We start from the raw sequence: 21,380 nt of genomic DNA, 5'->3' as shown, positions 1-21,380 counted from the left end.
GGAGAAAGGATATGGCAGCAGGTACAGCTAAAAACTTGAATCTTGATTCAAAAGTAGGAGACAAAGAGAAGCAGACTCAGAATAACATGGGTCTTTTGAAACATCAATGCTTACCCCAGTGATACACCTTCTCCAAAAAGACCACACCTCTTAATCCTTACCAGACAGTTCCACCAACTGGGAATCCAAAATTTCAAATATATGAACCCCTGGAACCATTCTCATTCAAACTATTACACCATATAAAGAATCCTGCCATATTTGAGCCAGTGATCTACATCATGAAAACAAATAGTGTCATAATATGGAGGATTTGGTGCGACATAAGATCACTGATGCCTTATGTTTGGGAGGCTAATAAGTAAAAGCACCCTCCAAAATTATGAAACTTACCCAGCAAGCAGAGACTTTCCTAGTTAGTTCAAGATTAATTTCTGTGTTCTGCAACCAAATTGTGTGCTATATTCAGCACTAGGGTCATACCATCTAATTATGGTGGGTGGCCAAAAGCAATTTGAATTGCCTGTACTGTTTAGGGAGTCTCTGGGACTTACTGACCAATAACTCATGGCTGGGTAACTGGCTTCTGCCACTTAGATTTTCCTTTAATAATGTCTCTGGGAACAGTTCACAAATATGAGGTGTCTCTGTTCAGACTAAAGAGTGATGTTGGCTAGGCTGAGCTGTCCAGCACGGTCACATTCTCCTGTTTCCATGTATCCAGAGGTGACAGTGTGCTTCTGGATCAGCACACTTTTATGTGGGTACTCGGGATCCTAACTCCGGTTCTCATGCTTGTGTGTTAAACACTGTGCCAACTATTTATTGGCTCTCTTGCTTCCATTTATCTATTTTTTAAACATTAGGCAAACTCCAAAGATTCCTTCTGGGTTCAGAAAATTATTTTAAAACAGTAAGTAAAAATTAAAAAGTTATGTCTACAATTACATGGTGTTCTAGTTGGCTTCTCTGTTGCTATGGTAAAGCACTTGACCATAGCACTTGGCTTATACGCTCACATCATAAACTATCATGGTGGAAAATCAGACCAGGAGCTAAAGCAGGTACCTTGGAGACAGAAACTAAATCAGAGCCATGAAGAAATGTAGCTTACTGCCTTCTTTCCTTGCGGTTTGCTCAGTCAGCTTTCTTATACATCCCAGGACCACCTGCCTAGGGGTGGCACTGCCTGGTGTGGCAGCTCCCACAGTGAACTGGGTGTGGTCACACATCACTCAACAAGGAAGAAAAGGCCTCACTGTGTTGCCCATAGGCCAGTCTTAGTCTGCTGGAGAGGACTCCTAGCTGAGGCTCCTTCCATAGGCCTGTCTTAGTCTGCTGGAGAGGACTCTTAGCTGAGGCTCCTTCCATAGGCCTGTCTTAGTCTGCTGGAGACGACTCCTAGCTGAGGCTCCTTCCATAGGCCTGTCTTAGTCTGCTGGAGACGACTCCTAGCTGAGGCTCCTTCCCCCAGATGACCCGAGCTGACAACACTGAGCAATCAAGTAAACAAAACAAGTAGCATACAGGGAGCAAAAAGGAAAAGCCAAGTTCTGCCTCTGACTCCAGAGTTATGGTCCCACTTTATTCCCATTTAGTAGCAACTAACGTCTTGCCACAGATGAGAACTATATCACCATCACCATCGTCAGGCAGCTCTGACGGGAAAAGGGAACAGGGCTAGTCTTATCTTCGCTCTCGGTCCTGCTTCCTATATCTGTGTGTTAAACAAAGGTACCAGGAATCTTGAGCCCTCCCTGCTCTTGAATGCTTTCCTCCGATCAGTTCCTTTGCAGGTTGTTGTGGGATCTAGGTATAAAACAATCTAGCATGAGCTAGAATGAACTTGCAATACAATTTTTTTTTCAATTTTTTTGGATAGTCTCTGTATTTACATTTCAAATGTTATACCCTTCCCCCCACTCCCCTTCTTGCTCCCCCTCAACTTGCTTCCATGAAGGTGCTCCCTCTCCCAATCACCCTTTCCACTTCAGTGCCTTGGCTGGTTGATGATGTTGGTCTTCCCATGAGGTTGCAAACCTTTCAGCTTTTTCGGCCCTTTCTCTAGCTCTTTCATTGAGGTCCCTGAGGCAGTACAATATTTTAATTCCATGTTCCCAGGAAGGGAATCAGAGTCACAGTGCACTACGTCCTTACTGATGCCCATCAAAATCTTTTCAACTACAATATGTGGCAGCTTTACATCCTCCTCAACACACACCATGTTCTGCCGTATAAACAATATTTCACAGGGGCATAATGTCTCAAGCATTTTATTTAAAGGTTAGGGGCATTTATCATGTAAATATAAATCTAAAGTAGAAATATCAGGAGAGCCAAACTATTTGATGAAAATACATTGCAAATCCATAAGACCTTTTCATAACTTCCTGACAACTAATCTAAACACCTGGGTAGCTCAGGGATTTGCATCCCAACATGAGCACTAAAATGTGAAATATTGCCTAATTAGTCATTGCTTAGGAGACTCATCAGGACTGGGTGCTTCCCATACAAACAGTTATAAAAGCAGGAGCTACACAAAGTGCAAGATCTTCAGCAAAGTCACCTAAGTTAGGAATGAACTAAGTGCCAAATGCCATTTGCATGTTCTAGTCATCCCCCAACTAAACCCCCAATCACAATCATATTGCAAATAAAGGATGGGTGGGCATCTTCTGTTCTGGTGGTGTTTAATAGACAAGACCATTATGATTTCAACACACTCACTAAGCACTCACAATGAACAGTTAAATACTATTGCCCTGAAGATTAGAATAAGGTCAAACCATGTCTTACCCAGTCTTTTCTGACAATAGGACCAGTTATTATTTAAGTAGAGCAGTGGAAAGCACTTTTTTCCTCTCCAAATTTCTCACTAAACCTCATTAGCTTAACCAGTATGTCACTCTGTCTTGGTAAATGTTGCTTCAGTGTCAACTGGCAGCAGGGACTTTGTGATCTTGTGTTAAACTCCTTATGGAAAGTAGCAGGCTTAGGGTCAGTCAAAGAACATGGTAGGGAAAGAAAGCATTATCAAGGATTTCCCTTATCACTCACCCTCCCCCAGAGGCCCTGTAACACTAGCTCTATCCACATGAACGATGCCCAGTGATCTGGGATGCCGGGTATCGAAGGAGATGAATTTCTAGCAAGCACAAGCTCCCTCAAGCCTTCCTTAGATGAGACTGTCCCTTCCCGAGGCTCCCACCATGGATCCCCCCCCACATACACACACATACACAGTTGCAGGGATTAGAGTATATTCAAGAGCTCAGACAGGTCACTTTGGCTGTGAACACTACATCTAATTCCCAGTCATTTCCAGAAGATTAATGTCATCCTACGGTTTAAGTGCTGATTTGTTTTCAATAGCGACTTACATTTGGGGACATTTATTTTATTACCGCCTTGGAAGAGGGGAAATGTGAATGTGTGGAGGCATTCTGAATTGTGCTGTCCATGTTTCTGGGGTATATGTGCCATTGAATTCAAGTGCTTTGGAGGTTTATCTTCTGACTTAAAAATATAACAATGGAAGCTGGGAAAAGGGCTCGGTAAGAGTGTTTGCTCTGAAATGTTCAGAGCTGAGTTCAAACCCAGCACCCATGTCAAAAGTCAGGCAGGCCTTATGTGTTGTGACACTAGCATTTTGGGGCAAAGACAGGCAGGTCCAGAGAGCTCCCTGCTCAGCCAGCCTAGCCAAAACAAGCTTGTGAAACAGTGAGAGAGTCTGTCTCAGTGCAAGGAGGAAGGGAGTTGACAGAGAAGAAAAGCTGAAGTTTTGCTCTTGCCTCCTTGCGTACTTGCACACTCATTTACACGGGGTACACATACCAAATACACACCATAAACACACACACACACACACACACACACACACACACTCATGTAACATACACAAAGAAAATCACATACACACAAATGTTTGGACAGTACTTCTTTCAGATATGTAAAATATATCACCCTACAATCACAGTCTCACACACACACACACACACACACACACACACACACACACACACACCACATACACACACAGAAGTTTCTAAGAGCATACTGCATATTTAGATATAATACGCTGTAGCCTTAACAAAAAACATATTTTAGCTATTTCATTAAAATTTTTTTCTATCGAAATTTTATTATTATTTAACAAAAACTATTCTGGGCTTATTTCACCACAGCTTTTCTTGCAAAATTATCTCCATTTCCTAAGAGATTTCTTAACACCGTTTATAGGAAATAAGAACACCCGGGTTCAGGACTGCAGACACTGTACTCAGTGCAGGTGGTTTTGGTGCAGTGGGTTTAATAAAACTATCCTTCCTTACTGACATGGGAAGCCCAGGCTGAGGAAAGAACAGAAAGAACATCTTCAGGAAATTGCTTTGCATTTATTTCTTTTTTAAAAAATACCCCTTTCTCCGTGTTTCCTGTGTCAACTATGGATATATGTGATTGTCAGTAGAACCTGCTCAGAACACCTCCTGAACCAACATCCAGCAAGTTAACACTACTCAACTAACCACTTTCAAAACAGCTCAGAAAGCCCTTTTCCCATGCCCTACTTCCCAAGGTCAGGGAACTGCAGGTAGACTGCAATAATATTTCCTTCTTTGGGGAAGAAACTTTCTTTTTAACAATCTCCGCATTCCTCAGATACTATGTTTCCTAGAGAAAACAGTCTGACTCTCCTACAGTGAGCTCATTACTGGCTTTCCGAAGGATGTTTTCTGAGTCTCAACCCAGAGAGCTTTGTTTATTATTGCACCAAGATCCTGCCTTTTGTTGTGCAAGTTCTGAAGTGCCTCCCTGTGAGGCCAGGAGAGCCTCAGCTAAAATTTCACAGCGGGGGAAGGAGTGCCAGGCATCTGCTCTCCAGATCCCGCCCGCCCCCCGACGATGGCCCCACGGAAGCCTCACCTGTGCGGCATCCCGGTGGTGTGTGCCGTGGTGTGCTCGCTCGACAGCTCGCAGAGCTTTAGGTACCAGTTCATCTCCACTTCCCGCAGCAGGGCCAGCTGCCTCGCCCTGAGCTGGCTCTGCCCGGAGGGGCTGAGGCTACTGTCTTTGACATTCTCGGGGGCTTTCTTGGGAGATCTGTCTTTCCCCCCTGAAGAAAGACCAGACTGCTTTCTGAACTTGCTGTTGTCTTCGGAGATCTGACTCCCTGCAGCGCCTGTGCGGGCTGCAAGCATCCTGGAAGTTCTTGTCTGCCTGTCTGGGAAGAGGCTAAACGACTGTCATTAAAGTAATTTGAATTGATTTCTGCTTCTGTCTCCCTCTGCTGTCCTGCTTTCCCGCCCCCCCAACCTTAACCTTATCCTGCCAGGGACCTGTAACCGAGCCTGCTGCACTTGGGATGAAAGGCTATCTTCCTCTAAAGTTTCCTGGCAGAGAGGAAAGGCGGCCACTGCCTGTCACTTCTTAAAATACGGAAATTCAAGAGCAAGTCACCAAAACTTTTTAATTCTGAAGCTTGTGAAGTATATCCAGTTTAAAGTTAGGAATCTGACTTCATTCAACAATAGTAACTTTACCTTAGACAATAAGATTTGGGTAAATTATATTCTATTGCCACATTAGAGTGACATTTTTTCCTAATAAAAGCCCCCTTGAGACTCATCAGCCCTGTTAGGAGCCTTTGTGAAAGTTTTAAATGTAAATTTCTTCTAATAAGAACAACAGTCTCAACGCATGAGACAGGTTACCTTACCTTTTGGCTAGGATGTAAAGCAAAATATTGAGTGATTTTCACTGTCCTTTAGGAGCAGAAGGCCCTCTGAATGTCACCCAACCTTGGATACCAGATGCTTTTTGATTCCTTCTGTAAGAACAATAAGCCCACCACAGCTGATTCCAACAATTCACCCTTCAGCTTTTTATAACTCATGGAAGATATGAAAACCATTTTATAACTGTATTTGCAGCTAGAGTTGACAGGGTGTCAGAGGAAGAAATAGGGATGTGCTTATGTGTACATATGCATTTGTGTGTGTCTGTGCCTACATATGTTTGGTGCACATGAAAATTAGCTCTGAAGAAAGGAGAGTTTAGTTAATGCATCTTTGATAAAGACACATGGACAGGACCCAAGCTTTCTCAAGGATATACGACCTGCGTTTTGTCTCAGAGGATCCACTGTATCCGTGACGCCCCGTTCACTCGAGATGTCCATCTGACTTCTTCCGTATTACCAACTCCTTGGTCCAGTGTCAGCCCATTTCAGTGTCCGCTGTATGTAAGCCTGGAGACATCTGTGACCTTTCCTGTTTATGACAAGACCACTGGTTAAAATCATACAGGTATAGCAAGTTCTTAAGGACTCCGAGAAGGCAAGAGAGGGAAGGAAGAGAACAGTGACTCTTGGGAAGCATGCCAATATTTCTGAGAACCGGTAACAGTTGTTAGTTGATCTAAGCCAAGAATTAGATGATAACAGTCATATTATGTATAGGGAAATACCATTCATGTTGAGTCTAGGCTTAGAAATAAGCAATAATCCACATGGAGCTTATAACAAAGGACAAGGAATCAGCTGATATCAACTATCAGAATCAGTCCATCAGAACTTCCAGAACCAATTTACTGCAAAACTTCTCGCAACATAGGAACTATTGTGGCTAGGCTTTAATAAAAGTATTAAAATTATATCGTCCACAAGAAAAATGGAACTAGAGATTATTTTAACAAAATGACCCAGAAAGGCAAATATATTTTCTCCCACATGTATAATCTCTCTATTTATACATACACACACATAAGGCATGAAGGTATAGAAAAGGGTTACAAGAGAGTAACTGAGATAAAGTGTGTTTTTATGCACAGAATTTGGTATATATATATATATATATATATATATATATATATATATATATGCATCTATATACATACAAATATATTTATATGTATGTATTATTTAACTTTTCAATACTTTAGTTTCCTTATTTATGAAATAGATAGATGTATCTATTTATTACAGTTTTAATACATCTCAAAGCTCTCCACTTCTTTCACATTCTTTTCTAGGAAGGGTAGAATTGTTTTCCTACTCATGGTTTTAGGGCTTTGACTGCTTTCATTAGTAAAATATGAGGCAAGTAATAGTATATATATATATATATATATATATATATATATATATATATATATATATATATATATATATATAATAGTATATATACAACATCTACGGTTAGATTGCAATGGCCATGAGGTTTCTGCCCACTAGTATAGGGCAGTTCACTTTGGGAAATTGCCATTATCTTAGGGGATGTGACTACCAGATATTGCCTTCCCAGGGAGTATCACACAGATGCTCTAACCAGCAGCTTCAGATCCAGCTTGGATATTCCTCATAGCTGCCTACTGTGCAAGACATCTCCAAGACAGCTCTGCGTGCTCACACACCCTGCTCAGATTCAAATGGCCAAGGCTGTGATCTAAATTACTCATTGCCTTATTATGACTGTTAAGTTTGTGGTTATTTATGAATAATACTAATAACCAGAATACTAATGATACTTTTCTTAGAAACCCTTGATAAAACATGTGTGAAATACTTAGAATGTTGTCCATGTATGAAATTCAACATACATCAGCACTGACTTTACTGCAGCACAGTAAGAGACCGAAAATGCAGACTTCCTGTGTATCGTCTCCTTTCAAACAGAGCTAAGTGTGAAGGTAAATACTAAGTACTCAGCACTGTGTCGTATATTAAGTAGTTGCCAATGATATGTTGTGCCTGGCATATGGAATTGTTTTAAAATTTTCCCATATCATTATCTTAAATATATCCAATGGAATTGAAGTCACAAAGTGATTTGACATCACCCTTTTTAAAATACACACAAGCAAGCTCTTCTGCAGCAGTAGAAAGGAATCCTACATGGTTCCCTTTGCTTTCTGAACTAGTTTCTTCGGTCCATTGCTCACCAGAGCCCATCTCTCCCACTACATAACACTTGATTGCTTCACAGACTTCTACCTATGACCTCACTAAATAAAATATAAAAAATAATAAACATGTCAATTCTGTGCCTATCACATTTTATAATACATGGATTGAATTATCATGACCCTTCCAAATTCCTTTCTTCTTCTTTTTCATAATCTAACTGAGCCTAACATGCACTGTGTGGGGCAATTGGTGGGTGGTGAAGAGGACCCTGGTTCTGGGTGGAGATAAGTGAAGCCCCGGAAACATTAAGGGAGATGGCAGGAAGATTCCTGGTCTCCCAAGAATTGAACTCTTCTTGCCGTCATAAGCAACATACTGCCCTTTGCTCTCCAGCCATTGGTTTTTGGTCAAATTGAGAGTACCAGGCGTCTGTTTCCTCGTCCTGAGCAGGTTTTAACTTCAATCATAAAGTGATTGGTACCACTACTGTACCCACGGACATATTGTGTCAGGACAGCCTTTATTGCATCTCACAGGATTCACAGCTGAGGAAAAGAGTTGATGACTTTTGTCTCAGAAGCCTACATTGTGCTTTCTGTATAAAGAGAGCTGGCCAATAAGAAGGATTCCAGTCATTAACAGCTTTATTTATTCTTTATGTCCTGATGCTATGTGAGGGATACTGTCTCTCAAGTTGTTTGCCAGAGTTACTCTAGAGACCCTCAAACCAATGCAAGCTCTTAGTGTTGGTCTCGGTTCTATCTGGTAAAAATAAATACATCTGTTCCTCAGCCCTTCTCAAGATAGAGGAATGACATTTTGTATAAGATGTAAACCTGATAAGTATTGTGAAGATACTTTTGACTGATATTTTATAATACCTTTATTAGCTCATTAGATCACATTGCCTCAAAAGGAACCTTATTAATAAAATTCACAAATACTATTAACAATAAAATAAACAGTAAAAGTAAATTAACAGTTGTCTACTGTAAATGGAGACAAAGATATTAACTCTGCAAAGGCAAATGGGATTTAATGGACATCAGTCAAAGGCTCTCAGCTCGATCTTATGTGAACATATTAAAGACCCTGTCTTAGTTAGATTGTTATTTCTGTGATGAAACACCATGACCTGGGGAGGAAGGGTTTGTTTATTCAGCTTACCTATCCTGAAATACAGTCCACTGAAGAAATCCAAAGCAAGAACTCACACCTGGCCAGAACCTGGAGGCAGGAGCTGATGCAGAGACCATGGAGGGGTGCTGCTTACTGGCTTGCTCCTCATGGGTTACTCAGCTTATTTTCTTATAATATCCAAGACTATCAGTGCAGGGCTGGTACCATCAACAATGAGCCTGGACCTTTTACATCAACCCCTCATTAAGAAAATGTTCTAGAGGCTTGCCTACAGCCTGACGTTATGGAAGCATTTTCTCAGCTGAGGTTCCCTCCTCTTAAATGACTCTAGCTTGGGTCAAGTTGACATAAAACTAGCCATCATAGTTCCCATGTGTACAAAAGAAAAACATGGTTTATACTGTTTCTATGAGACTTGTGGATACTTCAGATAAAGCAATTGAGACCTAGTAAGGGCATCAATAAATGATGATGTCATTAATTATTGTATTATTTCCACTTCATCACTTAGAATGATTTTTAGATGTGTCAAAACATCCATATAAGCTTTTTTTTTGTAACATTGAAGTATTTGGCCCATTTTTTCCATATTCTGACTAATAAAAGCCACTTTGTGTGATAATTGCCAGTTTTCTTGATGTTCAGGTCATATCACCAGGGAGCTCCTGATTCTGCAATGGCTGTGACCCAATTTAGGACACACTCTCTGGGGACTGATCAGTAACAGAAAGACTAGAAATCTGGACATTTCCTTATGAAATATAGGATGCCTTAATGCTGTGGCTGGTTAGGGCACAAATTAGGGAACTTGAGGAGATTAATTCAACAAGATCGTTGTCTACAGAAATGCCTACAGGGCTTCCATCTTTCCTAGAAAAGCCAGGAAAATTTCTAGGCTTTCAGCTGCTGTAAGGAACAGAGCTCATTAGCTTTCTTTTCTCACATTCACATAAATTGAGTGTTCTTCTCAAAAAATATTTAGGAACAGAATATTTTTTATTACATATTTTAGAATATTTACATACAGATAATGAGATAGCTTGAAGATGAGATTAAAGTATAAATAACATTTGTCTGTGCCTTGTACATACACATTAAAAATTGCCTGAAGATAGTTTTGTATAATAGTTTTAGTATGGCTTCATTTTGATCATATTATATATGGGATTTTCCTTTTATTTTTCAATCATACCAACTTCAAAAAGCTTCAGATTTTGGAATATTTTAACTTTGGGGGTTAGATTTTAGATTAAGGATTCTCAACATTTATTGTAAAACCACACAGTTTTGGGTTCTCACAATGTGATCCAAGGACCAGCTAGCTGCCCAGACAACACCTGGGAGCCTATTAGAAACACGGAGTCACCAGCATTACTGAGTAGGACTTATATTTTAATAAGCCCCCTCAGGTATTGCATCTGTACACTGAAGCTTGAGAAGCAGGAGTCTGCATATCTTAGAAAGCTGGAGAGTTTGAACAGGTTGAACAGAACAGCAAATGCATAATTTGTAAATAGTAGAGAGAAAACTGAGATCGCAAGAGGTTTGGTAACTCTTCTAGGTCCACTTCTCCAAAATGGATTCCAAAAATCATGTCTTGTGGTTAATATTTACATAAAATATTTTTACGTAAAATGTACATACTCTTCAGACATGAATTAAATAACAGTTAAAGAATAAATATGGGTTTTATGTAATGTTTTCTATTCACTAATAGTGGCTACTGGGTTAGTACAAATCTTCCCAAGTGCCTTAGAAGAAAGAACACACTAAAAATAACATTGAAAACAAGGTAAGTGAATAGCTCTAATGCAGAAAGGGTTCTAATTGATAGATTAGGATTAATTGTGAACTGTTGCCTCAAAACCTAAGAGGGGTTTCTGCTTGCCCATTTCTTGATACTCATAATGATGCTTCCTGTTCCAATGTGAGACATTTCTGTGTCTGTCCCATGCTAGTGCTGACCAGAGCATCCTCTATTAAGTTCATATGCCCCAATGTAGTTCTAGTTTATTTTGTTGTAATTGAAAAGTAAAGCTAGGACACTGGCATTAACAATGTTTAGCAAACATTTTGTCACTAAATCATTCTGTTTCTTTAAACATAAATTTCCAAAAGAAAAAAAAAAGTATTTACTAAAGCTGGACAGCTTGATTTAATTACTGGAAATAGGGTACTCTCAGCAGATGTGCTGTCCATTCTGTGTAAGAGAGGGCATGTTTTATCCTTGGTCAAGAGAAGGTGAGGCTACAGAGATTCATAAAGCTTTTGTCAGTAGACTGATGAGCTATGACAGAAAGGAGCATTACTTCTGTACTTAGGACGATTAGTCATTCCTGGAGGCAATACCATAGCCTCACCTAAATGCTACTCTCTTACATTTTTGGTTGTGAAACTACCCTTTAATAGCTGAGCTTTCCCTCCAACACATAAATGTTACTCTCAACCTGTGGGCTCTAATTTCAGAAGGTGTCAAAGGATAAGCAGGTGCTGAGAATGTCCTCTGAGGATGGGAAAGCCTTGGCCAACACTGACTACTAGGAGAGAAAAGACAATGTGATACACAGGTTGAAGACTCCAGAAAGAAAGGACAAAAGGTTGATCAAGGTCCTTGGGGGCACAAAGTCTTAGGATACAGGGAATGAGCTGCACTTTATCTGTCGGTTGGTTTACTGAATGGTGAAGGATGGTGAAGGATGGTGCAGGTGCATGGATTTGACTAAACAGAGGCTGCAGATACTCTTTAATATGTTCTTCTCTTTTTCCTAAAGAGTAACAGTTGGAGGTTGCTTCAGCTCCGAAGTTGAAGAAGTCATTGGAAGGCTGCATACCTGTCTCTTGCTGGACACAGGTTGCATACCAAGAATACCTTAGAGAGAATACAGTATGAATTGGATGTTGTCTGAGGTAAGGAAACACATAGAGGAGTGTGAGGAACATAGGAACTAGAGGTGATCAAAAAGAGGAGGGAAGAAAGCTGAGTGCTTTCAAAGAGCTGTGAAAAATATTTGCCTAACAAGTTCTGTAGTCACAGAAACTTGGTCATCTTCACACACACAGTGAGGCAGGAAAAAAGCAAGAGAATAAGAACCAGCATTTGTCCTCTGATTCTTCTGCCATGTTTTTCTCAGGTAAATGCAGTTGTAGGACAAAGGAAAGGAACATGGATTACACTGTCTGAAGAGGCCAAAAATAAAAATCAGGGTACAGAAAAACCACAGGCAGGAAGTGGATCTACAGTAGCCATACTAGCCAGCATGTGGAGCATGTTCAACATTGATCACTGCTTGGGGATGGAAGACGGCTCAGTTGGTGAGGGACTTGCTGTGTAAGCACGAGGACCTGAGTTTAGATATATGAACATTGCTCAGTTGTTTTAAAGGGCCTTGATCTCCTGATGTCCCCTGTCCCCTCTGTCTTCCTGAGTCCTTTGCTTCCTCTTCCACTGTGTTCTCTGAGCTCCGAGGGAAGGGATTTTGTGAAGATACTTCATTTAAAACTGTGTGCTTCAAGCTCTCTCTCTCTCTCTCTCTCTCTCTCTCTCTCTCTCTCTCTCTCTCTCCATATGTGTGTGTGTGTATGTGTGTGTGTGTGTGTGTGTGTGTGTGTGTGTGTGTGTGTGCGTGTGTATGTGTGTATGTTTTGGATCTCTGTATTTGTTTCCAGGAAGAAGCCTCTCTGATAATGGCTGAATAATATACTGATCTGTGAATGTAGCAGAATATCATTAGAGGTCATTTTATTGTTACTTTTTTATTGGTAATTTTATTTATTAACATTTTAAATGTTGTCCCACTTTTCAGTAGTGTTTTAACCTAGGTCTTTGGGCGATCTACTTTCTGGTTCTCGGTCACCAAAACAGTGTCAGGTGTGGGATCCATCCCATGTAGTGGGTCCTATATCAAGATCAAACATTGGTTGGTTACTCCCATTAGGTTTATGCCACTATTCACTATTTCCCTAGCATATTTTGCAGGCAGGACAGATTTTAGATCAAAGGTTTTGTTCTTGGGTTGGTATAGATTGCCCTGAAGGCTGTTTGCATTTTAATGTTAATTCTACTTCCCCAAGAAGGGCTGCCCAGTCAAGTACTCAAGAATTGACTTCATCTAAACCTTCCCACTTTAATTAGTAAAATAAAGGAAAGCCAGTAACTGGGCAGGGCGAGGGACAGAGGAGAGATCTGAGGAGGTCAGAGGACAGAGGGTGGAGGTCATGGCAATATAGAGCTTCCCAAGTGAGACCCAGGTGGGATTGATTTGTGTTAAAAAGTTATGAACATTAAGGATTTCACTGGTCTAATATCTTATATTGAAGTTCTATTTGATGCAATCTTGTTGTGTAGAGGGTTTGTGGATTGAGAGTTGGATATATAAACCTGAATGAAAAGCAACCAGGCTGTAGAGTTGTATTTATGTGGGATCTTGGGGTAGAGAAACACCCCGGGGACAGAGGCAGAGAACAAGCAGTAGAAAACCACCAGGGAAGGGAGCTGCGCAGACAAGTTGGGCCGTGGTGGCGGCTCGGACGGGGCGCCAGAGTTGTGCGTGGCTTTGTAACAGGGTCGGGCCTGAGGAGTGTGACCTCAAGGCCGATAAAGAGATATGCCAATTTTTATTTTTTAATATTTACTGCAACAGGTTGGTATTTACCTTTCTTTTTGGTAATCTGCAACGTACCTTCCTATATCAAAGACATCAGAACATGGGGAAAAGGCTTTATGAAGGACCAGCTTGACTTCTCTAATTCCCCTATGTCGTGTAGGTGTTTTCTTAAGCCTTACTGTCAATTTGTGAAGAACAGCTTGGGCTGTTTAGAAATTTTCTTGGGACCTTTATGACCAACAATCCAATTGGATAAAAACCAGTCCTGTTACTGGAAACTTCCTTGGTGACAAGTCGGAGTTCTGTCTCCCTCATTATTTGTAGACTTCATTAAGATTGCATTCATATATTATAGAAAGTTTCCACTGGACTAGGTTTTCATACAGCCCCGTAAATGGCCTTCAATTGTAGCTGCCGGTCTCATTTTATTTCCCCTCCTCTTCCCACCTGGTCCTCTTGTTTTTGGTGTCTCCTACTCCATTCTACCCATAAAATATATTCTATTATCCCCTTCCCAAGAGAGTCCCTTCCTCTATGTCTAACCTCTCTGATTCTATGAATTTTAGCTTGGTTATCATTCATTTAATGGCTAATATTCAGATATAGGTGAATAAAAACCATATATATCTTTCTGGGTTATCGTAAGATTTAAAATGAGTCTTAACTACCAGGAGACTCCCCAAGTGAGTCACAAGAATGGAGTTTGATACAAATGCAAAAAGATTTATTTTCTAGCATGTCAGGGTCTACCCTCACTCCGCCACTCTTGGCAAGTGACTAGAAGGTAACCCCAATGGCTATAAAAGACAGTTTTTATACTTTTTAGGAGTACATCAGCAAGGTTACAACGTAAACTTACTGGCTAAGCATATTGACCTTTGGATCTATTGGCTAGCATGGGCAGATTGTAACACCCATTCAAACTCTATCTGGGACCAGAGGGTCAGGTGACTATCAGTACATCTGTGTGTTTTCAAGAATGATCCTGTTTCTCCAGAGAACTATGGGTAGAGAAAGAAACTTGGCCTAGCCTTGACCTGAGGTGGTGGGTGTAAAGACTGGCAAAAGACCCTAGGGTTCTTTATTACCTCACTCAGGATGTTTTTCCCCTGTTCCATTCATTCACTGTAAAACCGTTTGTATTGTAAAATACTGTAGTGTGTATATCCTACTACACCCATTTACGCTCCTGGAAGACTGAGCAACCAGCCCTGCCAAGGTTTCTCTCTGATTCATGGATGAAAGATATATAAACGTATTTTTTTTTATTTTTGATATGCTTTAGTTCGATGGTTGGGATCTTCTACTCTTTCCTCAGTTATTGCACCATTCTTTTCACTCCTAGCTCAGCACCTCAAATATGACCCCAACTTTAGTTGCACAGTTAACTTTAATCCTAGCTCAGCACCCTACATCTACCCTCAGATTATTTACATTTCTAATCTTCTGCCTGCCATCTCAGGTTCTTCAGTCAGGGAAGCTCCATTTCTCTCTGAAGCATGGTGAAACTCCTCCTCCCTTGCATCTGCTAGCCTGCCTGTAGGAAAACTGAAAGTTCCTCTTCTTTCTCCCATCTCATTGGCCACTAGCATCTTTATTGATCAATCAAGAGCCAATTAGGGAACAGCACCTTCAGTATTCACAGACAGATTCCCTGATCAAAGCATCAGAACAACCCCTACAAAAAACGATTCTCCCATTTCTTATAGACATCACTGGACTATAAATGTCAATGTTCCTCTGGGCCCAGGTCACACTAGTGTCCATATTATATAGGGCTTTGTGCCATAAACATTGTAAAGGTGTCATTTACATGCTCCCATGCAAGTAATGAGCACATAAACCAGCAGAATCTTATGTGTGCCCTTCTACAGGATGGAAGTGGAGGCTGGGAGAGTACAGGGAAGGCAGGGAAGAGAGAAGGGAGGAGGATGCCTATTTCTACTGCAGTGTAAACCAAAGATATAGGTGTAGGTCTACCTGGGCCAATATGGCTGTCAGAAAGATCAAGTCAATAATGAACAGTAGGAGAAATTAAAATGCCAATGTTTCATAGTCAGACAAGGAGATTGGAAAGCAGAGAGCAAAACCTGGCAGTATTACTTAAGTCTTTCAGTTCAGTCCTTTGGAGTGGGTTTCTGATTTTATAAAATAAAAAAACAAAAAGCACTATTTGTGCTTCATCTGGGTTTTATGGAATTTCATTGGCTTTTACTCCATGTTTGTTGCTTCTCACCAGTGGTCTCTCCACTATAAAAACAAGGGTCCATGATAAGTGCCTAGCTTGACTGTGGACTTGACTGACATTCAGCATTCCATGCTGGGGTTGGACTGCATCTCCATAGGCTATTCTGCAGTTAAGAGCTCATGCTCTTACCAATCCTGAGCCCCTCTTAACTTGGGGGACACATCTCCACAACTCCACCAGCTTTTCTCTTTTCCCCAGGCTTACTCAAGGCTCCCCAAGCCTCAATAGCTACCCTAGCTAATTTGTCCCCTGTGGTCCTTCTACCTTTCTCCTGGGGCTCATTCAAGATACTGTAGCTGGACAATAACAACACAAAGAATCATGAAGGTTTGAAGTCCCTAAGCAACATTAATGTATAAAAGCTGACCTATTGCCTTAACTTTACAAATAAGTAAATAGACCAAGAGGGCTTCTTTCCGGTGGACGCTGACCACTAAAGTACTGAGTTCTGTGGCCTCACTCTCTCAAACATCTTGCAGAGGGGACCCACAGTTGCCATTTTCAGATGCAGGCACGGAGGGTTCCAGGTTTTCTGTAGTTTGTTAGGGATCTGTGAACTGTGAACTGTGAACCCCTATTTGCATTTGGCTACATTTACAATCATCTCTGAACAATTAAATAATTTTCTTCACTAACAATCAAACTCAATTTCCTTCCAAGAATATTCCCTATGTATGTAGTATGAAGCATAAAGGACAGACTGGGTTCTCTAAGTGAACTAAGAGAATCTCTACTATATTAGTCCTCTCTATGATTGATATACACATGGTGTTTAAAAGATAAATTACAGAAAGGGACACCATAAACAAAAATAGTTATATGACCTAATTTATTAATCAAAGTAGCCACTCAAACTAGCACCCCCTTACTAACTGGCCTGTTTTTCTTTTGGACACTACAGCAAAATAATTCAGGCAGAAACCAAGGATCCTTAAGTATTTGAATTCCTGTGGCTGATGCTCTCTTGCAACAAATTCTCATCTTCTCTATTGTTTCAATTAAATAAAAATTTCTTGCTACTTTTGCAAATCTGTGTGGACTTTCTATTTCAGTTCTACAAACTAAGAATCAAGAAACATTCAACTGCCCTTAACAGAGATACACACATTGTTTCTCTGACTTTTATAACACAATATCCCTGTTTCTGTTATTACTAACAATAGTTTACACTTATTGAGCATTACTTAAGTGATAGCATTTTGTCAAGTATGTAATGTGTCTTTTTAATGATATAACAACTCTGCAGAGACCTAGCCCTATTACCTATATTTTATAAATGAATAAATAGACCAGTGGGAAGCTTGGCTAATTTAAATTGAAATAAAACATTAATTTTGTGCCTCCTTATAAACCAGAACATAGTCATTTCCTCATCCTTATGCTGAGAATGTAGGCATACCAGCCTTCTAACTGACTATTTTGAGCTCCACACTATACTAGGCTCTATGTTTTCTTATCACCTTTTCCTTATAACAAGCTTGATTTATATTAGATATCTTTTTTTTTTCTGTAAGAGTTGAAGACCCAGAGAAATTAAAAACGTCTAGTTGGTGGTTAAATAATGATTAGTTATTTTCTTGTTCTACTTGGACTTCCTATTGATTCTTCACAGCTGTAGGGTATTTTAGTAATTATGTGGTCTAACCTATTCTATCTCAGGCCCTGTCTGCTTTCCATTCTGCCTTATCCTCCGGACACTATTCCAGTGTTGCTGGTAGAGTCCCTTTGGTCTACCTAGAGAAACTGAGAATAGTCAATGAGCATTTATTGTAGTGTTGAAAGTTCAGGGCTATTGAGTACCAAAACCTTATGGGCTATGCTGACACCCCAGGCCATGTTGTACAACACAGAGACCTATATATAGGTCTCGGTGCTTGGATTAGAGGCACACAACTCTGGGATTTGATTGTCGGTGGTCACACACTTAGCACATAGTCAAATTCAACTCTCGAGCAGCAGTCAATGGCAGCAGCAATCCCCAGAAGTCCCCCTCAGCTACGGCTACAGTTCCTAAGTCCTGGGTGTCAGGACCATTGGTATTTATCCAGGCTGCAACACATAACAGTGACTGGAGGCTATAACCTCTTATCTTCAGCTTTTTACACCCATTTACTTTTTATGGTAATAGATTTCTTCCACATCTATTCCCCACTGCCTATGACCTGGCCATCCTAACACTTTGTAGCCATCTCAGAGCTATTGATATCACCATCTGTGCTATTGTAACAGTCTCAGTGCCACTGCCATTGTTTTTCATTTTGTAGCTCAGCATATGATGCTCACAATCAAAATCTCAAGTAGTCAAGGAAATGACCGTTCAAGGAAAGTCTTTTAACACTGAATATTGCAGCATCCAAGCAGCAATGGAGGGTATATCCCAACTTACGAAGAGTGAATCTAACAGCATAAATTATATACTGTCAAGAAGACTTGACATATAAATGTAGTCACTGAAACTCTCACTAATTAAAGACAACTTTTCCAAAGACTAATCACAGCTGAGTGTAGGTCCAACTAGAATGGTCCATCAGCTTCTGCTTGTAGCATCTAGTACAAAGTCACAGTTCACATTCCAACCCCAAAACAAAGGGCTAAGAACCACATGATCGGGATTAGTACAGCAACTGTTTCACTTCTCAGTACCATTTTCTCTCTTAGTGTGTCTTCCTGTTATTGCGATAAAATACCCCTAGAGAAGCAAAGCAAGAGAGAAGGGGTTTATTTAAGCTTTTCGTTTAAGGATATATTCCTTGATGATGATGAAGTCAAGGTTCAGGATCTTAAAACAGCTGGTCATATCACACCCACAATAAGGGAGGGAATTGGAAGTCATCTGTAATTTTCAGCTGAGGAAGAGCAAAGGTATGAATCTGGATATGCAGAGGGAAGGTGCTTTATGGTTGGACTCTGATGCTCTAGAAGCCACACAACAGCCACCGTCTACACTCGGCAATGCATTGTTGACCTCTGAAGTGCATGAACCTGACAGGTTACAGCACTTGTGAGCTGCAGATTGTATGGGCTAATTTTAGATTTCAGAGGCTACATTAGGAATGTTGAAACTAGTAAATAAGATAGTTGTCTATGTTATGTTTTAATACCTTTCATTTTTTTTTATTTGACTGAAGAGTTCTTCTTAGAGTGAGACCAAAGAAACATTCACCCCGGAGTCAGAAGACATCACAAAACAAATAAGAGCTTTAATCCTGAGCATATGACACTGAAAAGGCATTAAAGGATCACAGATGCTGAAAGGGGAGAGAAAAGGAGAAGTATAATAATTTCTAATCTGTTCATTAACATTTGGCTACGAGTCTTTGCTATTTGCTGAAGAGCAGACTTGTCTTGCTGCCTTAATGAATTCATAGTCACTTCGAATTTCAGATGAGCTCCTTCCTCTTTTTCCAAGCTGAATTGTACTGAGAGTGAAGTCATTGTCTCTAATCTAATCTAGCCTCGAAGTTTGGTGGAATGGACTTTATTCTGTATAATCATTAATCTCTATTGGCATGTTATTGGTACTTAAGGTTCACCTGTGTCCTTAAGAATTGAATGACTAAGTTCATATTTGGGACCTGACCTTCTAGTATTTTTGTGAAGGATTGTTTTGAACAGTTAGGAAACATAGTTCTTTGGGTATATACTGAGGAGTGGTCTAGTTGCACCATGTGGTAGATTTATGTGTTACTATTTAGAAATTCAATACTAATATTCATAGTGCAGTACCACTTTGCAATACCACTGTCAGTGAATGAGGGTTCTCTTCTCAAAAAATAATAGAAAAAAATTAAAAATAAAAGAGAAACAAGTGTTAGGATAGAAGAGCCAGGCTATTCATGGGAATAATTCGAGAGCTTTTACTATAGAGGGGTGATCAGCTGATGGTCTGTGCAGATATGAACAAGACCCTGCTGGGGAAGGGTGTGGCCTAGCTGACTCTTTTGCCTCATGCTTGTCCAGTCTAACACAACTCTAAGTGCATATTGACACTCATCTTTCAAGGGAGTCTCAGAGAGACTGGATACCAAGCAGATCTTGGGACGAAACAGATACAGTCTTGTAGGTTTTAATTAAAAGCACGCTCTTCAATCATAGATGAGCCCATTCTACATATGCTGTCAGTGTTAGTCTGAAGCTGAGATCTGAGTAGACACATGAATGATGCTTCCACTGATGGGGGAGATGACCTCACAGTGGTTGTAAGTATACATTTAAAAAACCGCATTGGAAACACAGAGCTGTGAGGTTCATGGGACTCAGAGAATACTTAATTAAAACCCAAATCTTAATTGACAGGCACAGGAAAATTATCAAATCCCTGCACTTTAGGGTAAGAGAAACGGGTTCCTATTACCTCAGCCCTGCTACGTGTATACCATGTTTCTACATTTTATAAAAATAAACTACAAAGAAGCTTTTATACACAACTATAGCACCTGTGTATTTAAAAAGCCATGCCACCAAATAAAAATTTCAGCACAGGTGAATTTACTAAAAATTTTAATAAAGTGTGGTGGCACATGACTTTAATCCTAGCACTTCAAAGATAAAGCTAGTGGATCTCTCTGAGTTTGAGGCCAGCCTGTCTACACAGTTTGTTTTAAACGAGACCCATTTCAAAACTAAAACAAAATAAAATGAAACAAGATAAACAAAAATAAAAAAATTTAACAGGACTCTATACTTCAGCCGAGGACAGACTGTATTAAGTCTCTATTGCTGCCCACATCCTGTTCTACTTCTCTGGCAGACTCCAGCCATGAAGCTTTTCTTCAGAGTGCAGTTTGCAGCATTTTCTGCCTTATATCACTTGGACTTTGTGCTTTTAAAATGTTTTATTTATTATTGCTATTATGCATATCTTTCCATTTGTAATTTTTCACTTTCATTTTTATGTGCTTTAGGCCAACTGAACTCTAGTAGTATATCCTAGAGAATCCAGTTTCTACTGATAAAACCTGTATATCATGTTCTTTATTATTCAAAATGTTTATACTAAAGACTGGGGAGATGGCCTCTAAAGGTACTCTCTCTCTCTCTCTCTCTCTCTCTCTCTCTCTCTCTCTCTCTCTTTCTCTTCTCTCTCTCTTTCTCCCTCCCTCCCTCCCTCCCTGCCTTCCTCCCTCCCTCTCCCCTTCCTCTCTCTCAAGGTAATATAAATAAATCTTAAAATTAAAAAAAAAAAATGGTGGAACAAGACATGGCAAGAGGACAGCACTTAGGAGAAAGGAAATCTCAGAACAGACTACAGGCCAAAACATGATAAATGGAGCCAAGAAATGAACCAACCCACTTCAGAGGAATATGCTCCTCTGATGACATTTTGGCCAAAAAACTTTCTGTGATGTAAGGGCAGTACTATGCTCTGTGAAGGGTTTAGAAATATTCCTGAACGTTAGCTCCAGATACTAACAGTTTTCTTTTATCCTTTTATTACTAAACATTGTCAGTGGGTGCAGGGCTAAGAACTCTGAGCTAGAGC

General features: G+C 40.2%; 1 protein-coding gene across 2 annotated transcripts in view; it reads right to left on the bottom strand.

Moving 5' to 3' along the window:
• Positions 1 to 5,201, bottom strand: part of KCNAB1 (potassium voltage-gated channel subfamily A regulatory beta subunit 1) — a gene marked incomplete at its 5' end in the record, with an annotated part of 412,738 nt that extends 407,537 nt beyond the window's left edge. For both annotated transcript variants that reach the window (XM_080916526.1, XM_080916529.1), the window contains one exon: positions 4,927 to 5,201. In XM_080916526.1, the coding sequence (XP_080772652.1) occupies positions 4,927 to 5,201 (275 nt within the window). The remainder of the gene's footprint in view (positions 1 to 4,926) is intronic.
• Between the last annotated feature and the right edge of the window lie 16,179 nt (positions 5,202 to 21,380).

Source organism: Micromys minutus, assembly GCF_963924665.1.
Source record: "Micromys minutus genome assembly, chromosome: 4".
In the NCBI taxonomy this organism is placed as follows: Eukaryota; Metazoa; Chordata; class Mammalia; order Rodentia; family Muridae; genus Micromys; species Micromys minutus.
This window is presented reverse-complemented; position numbering and strand designations above follow the sequence as displayed.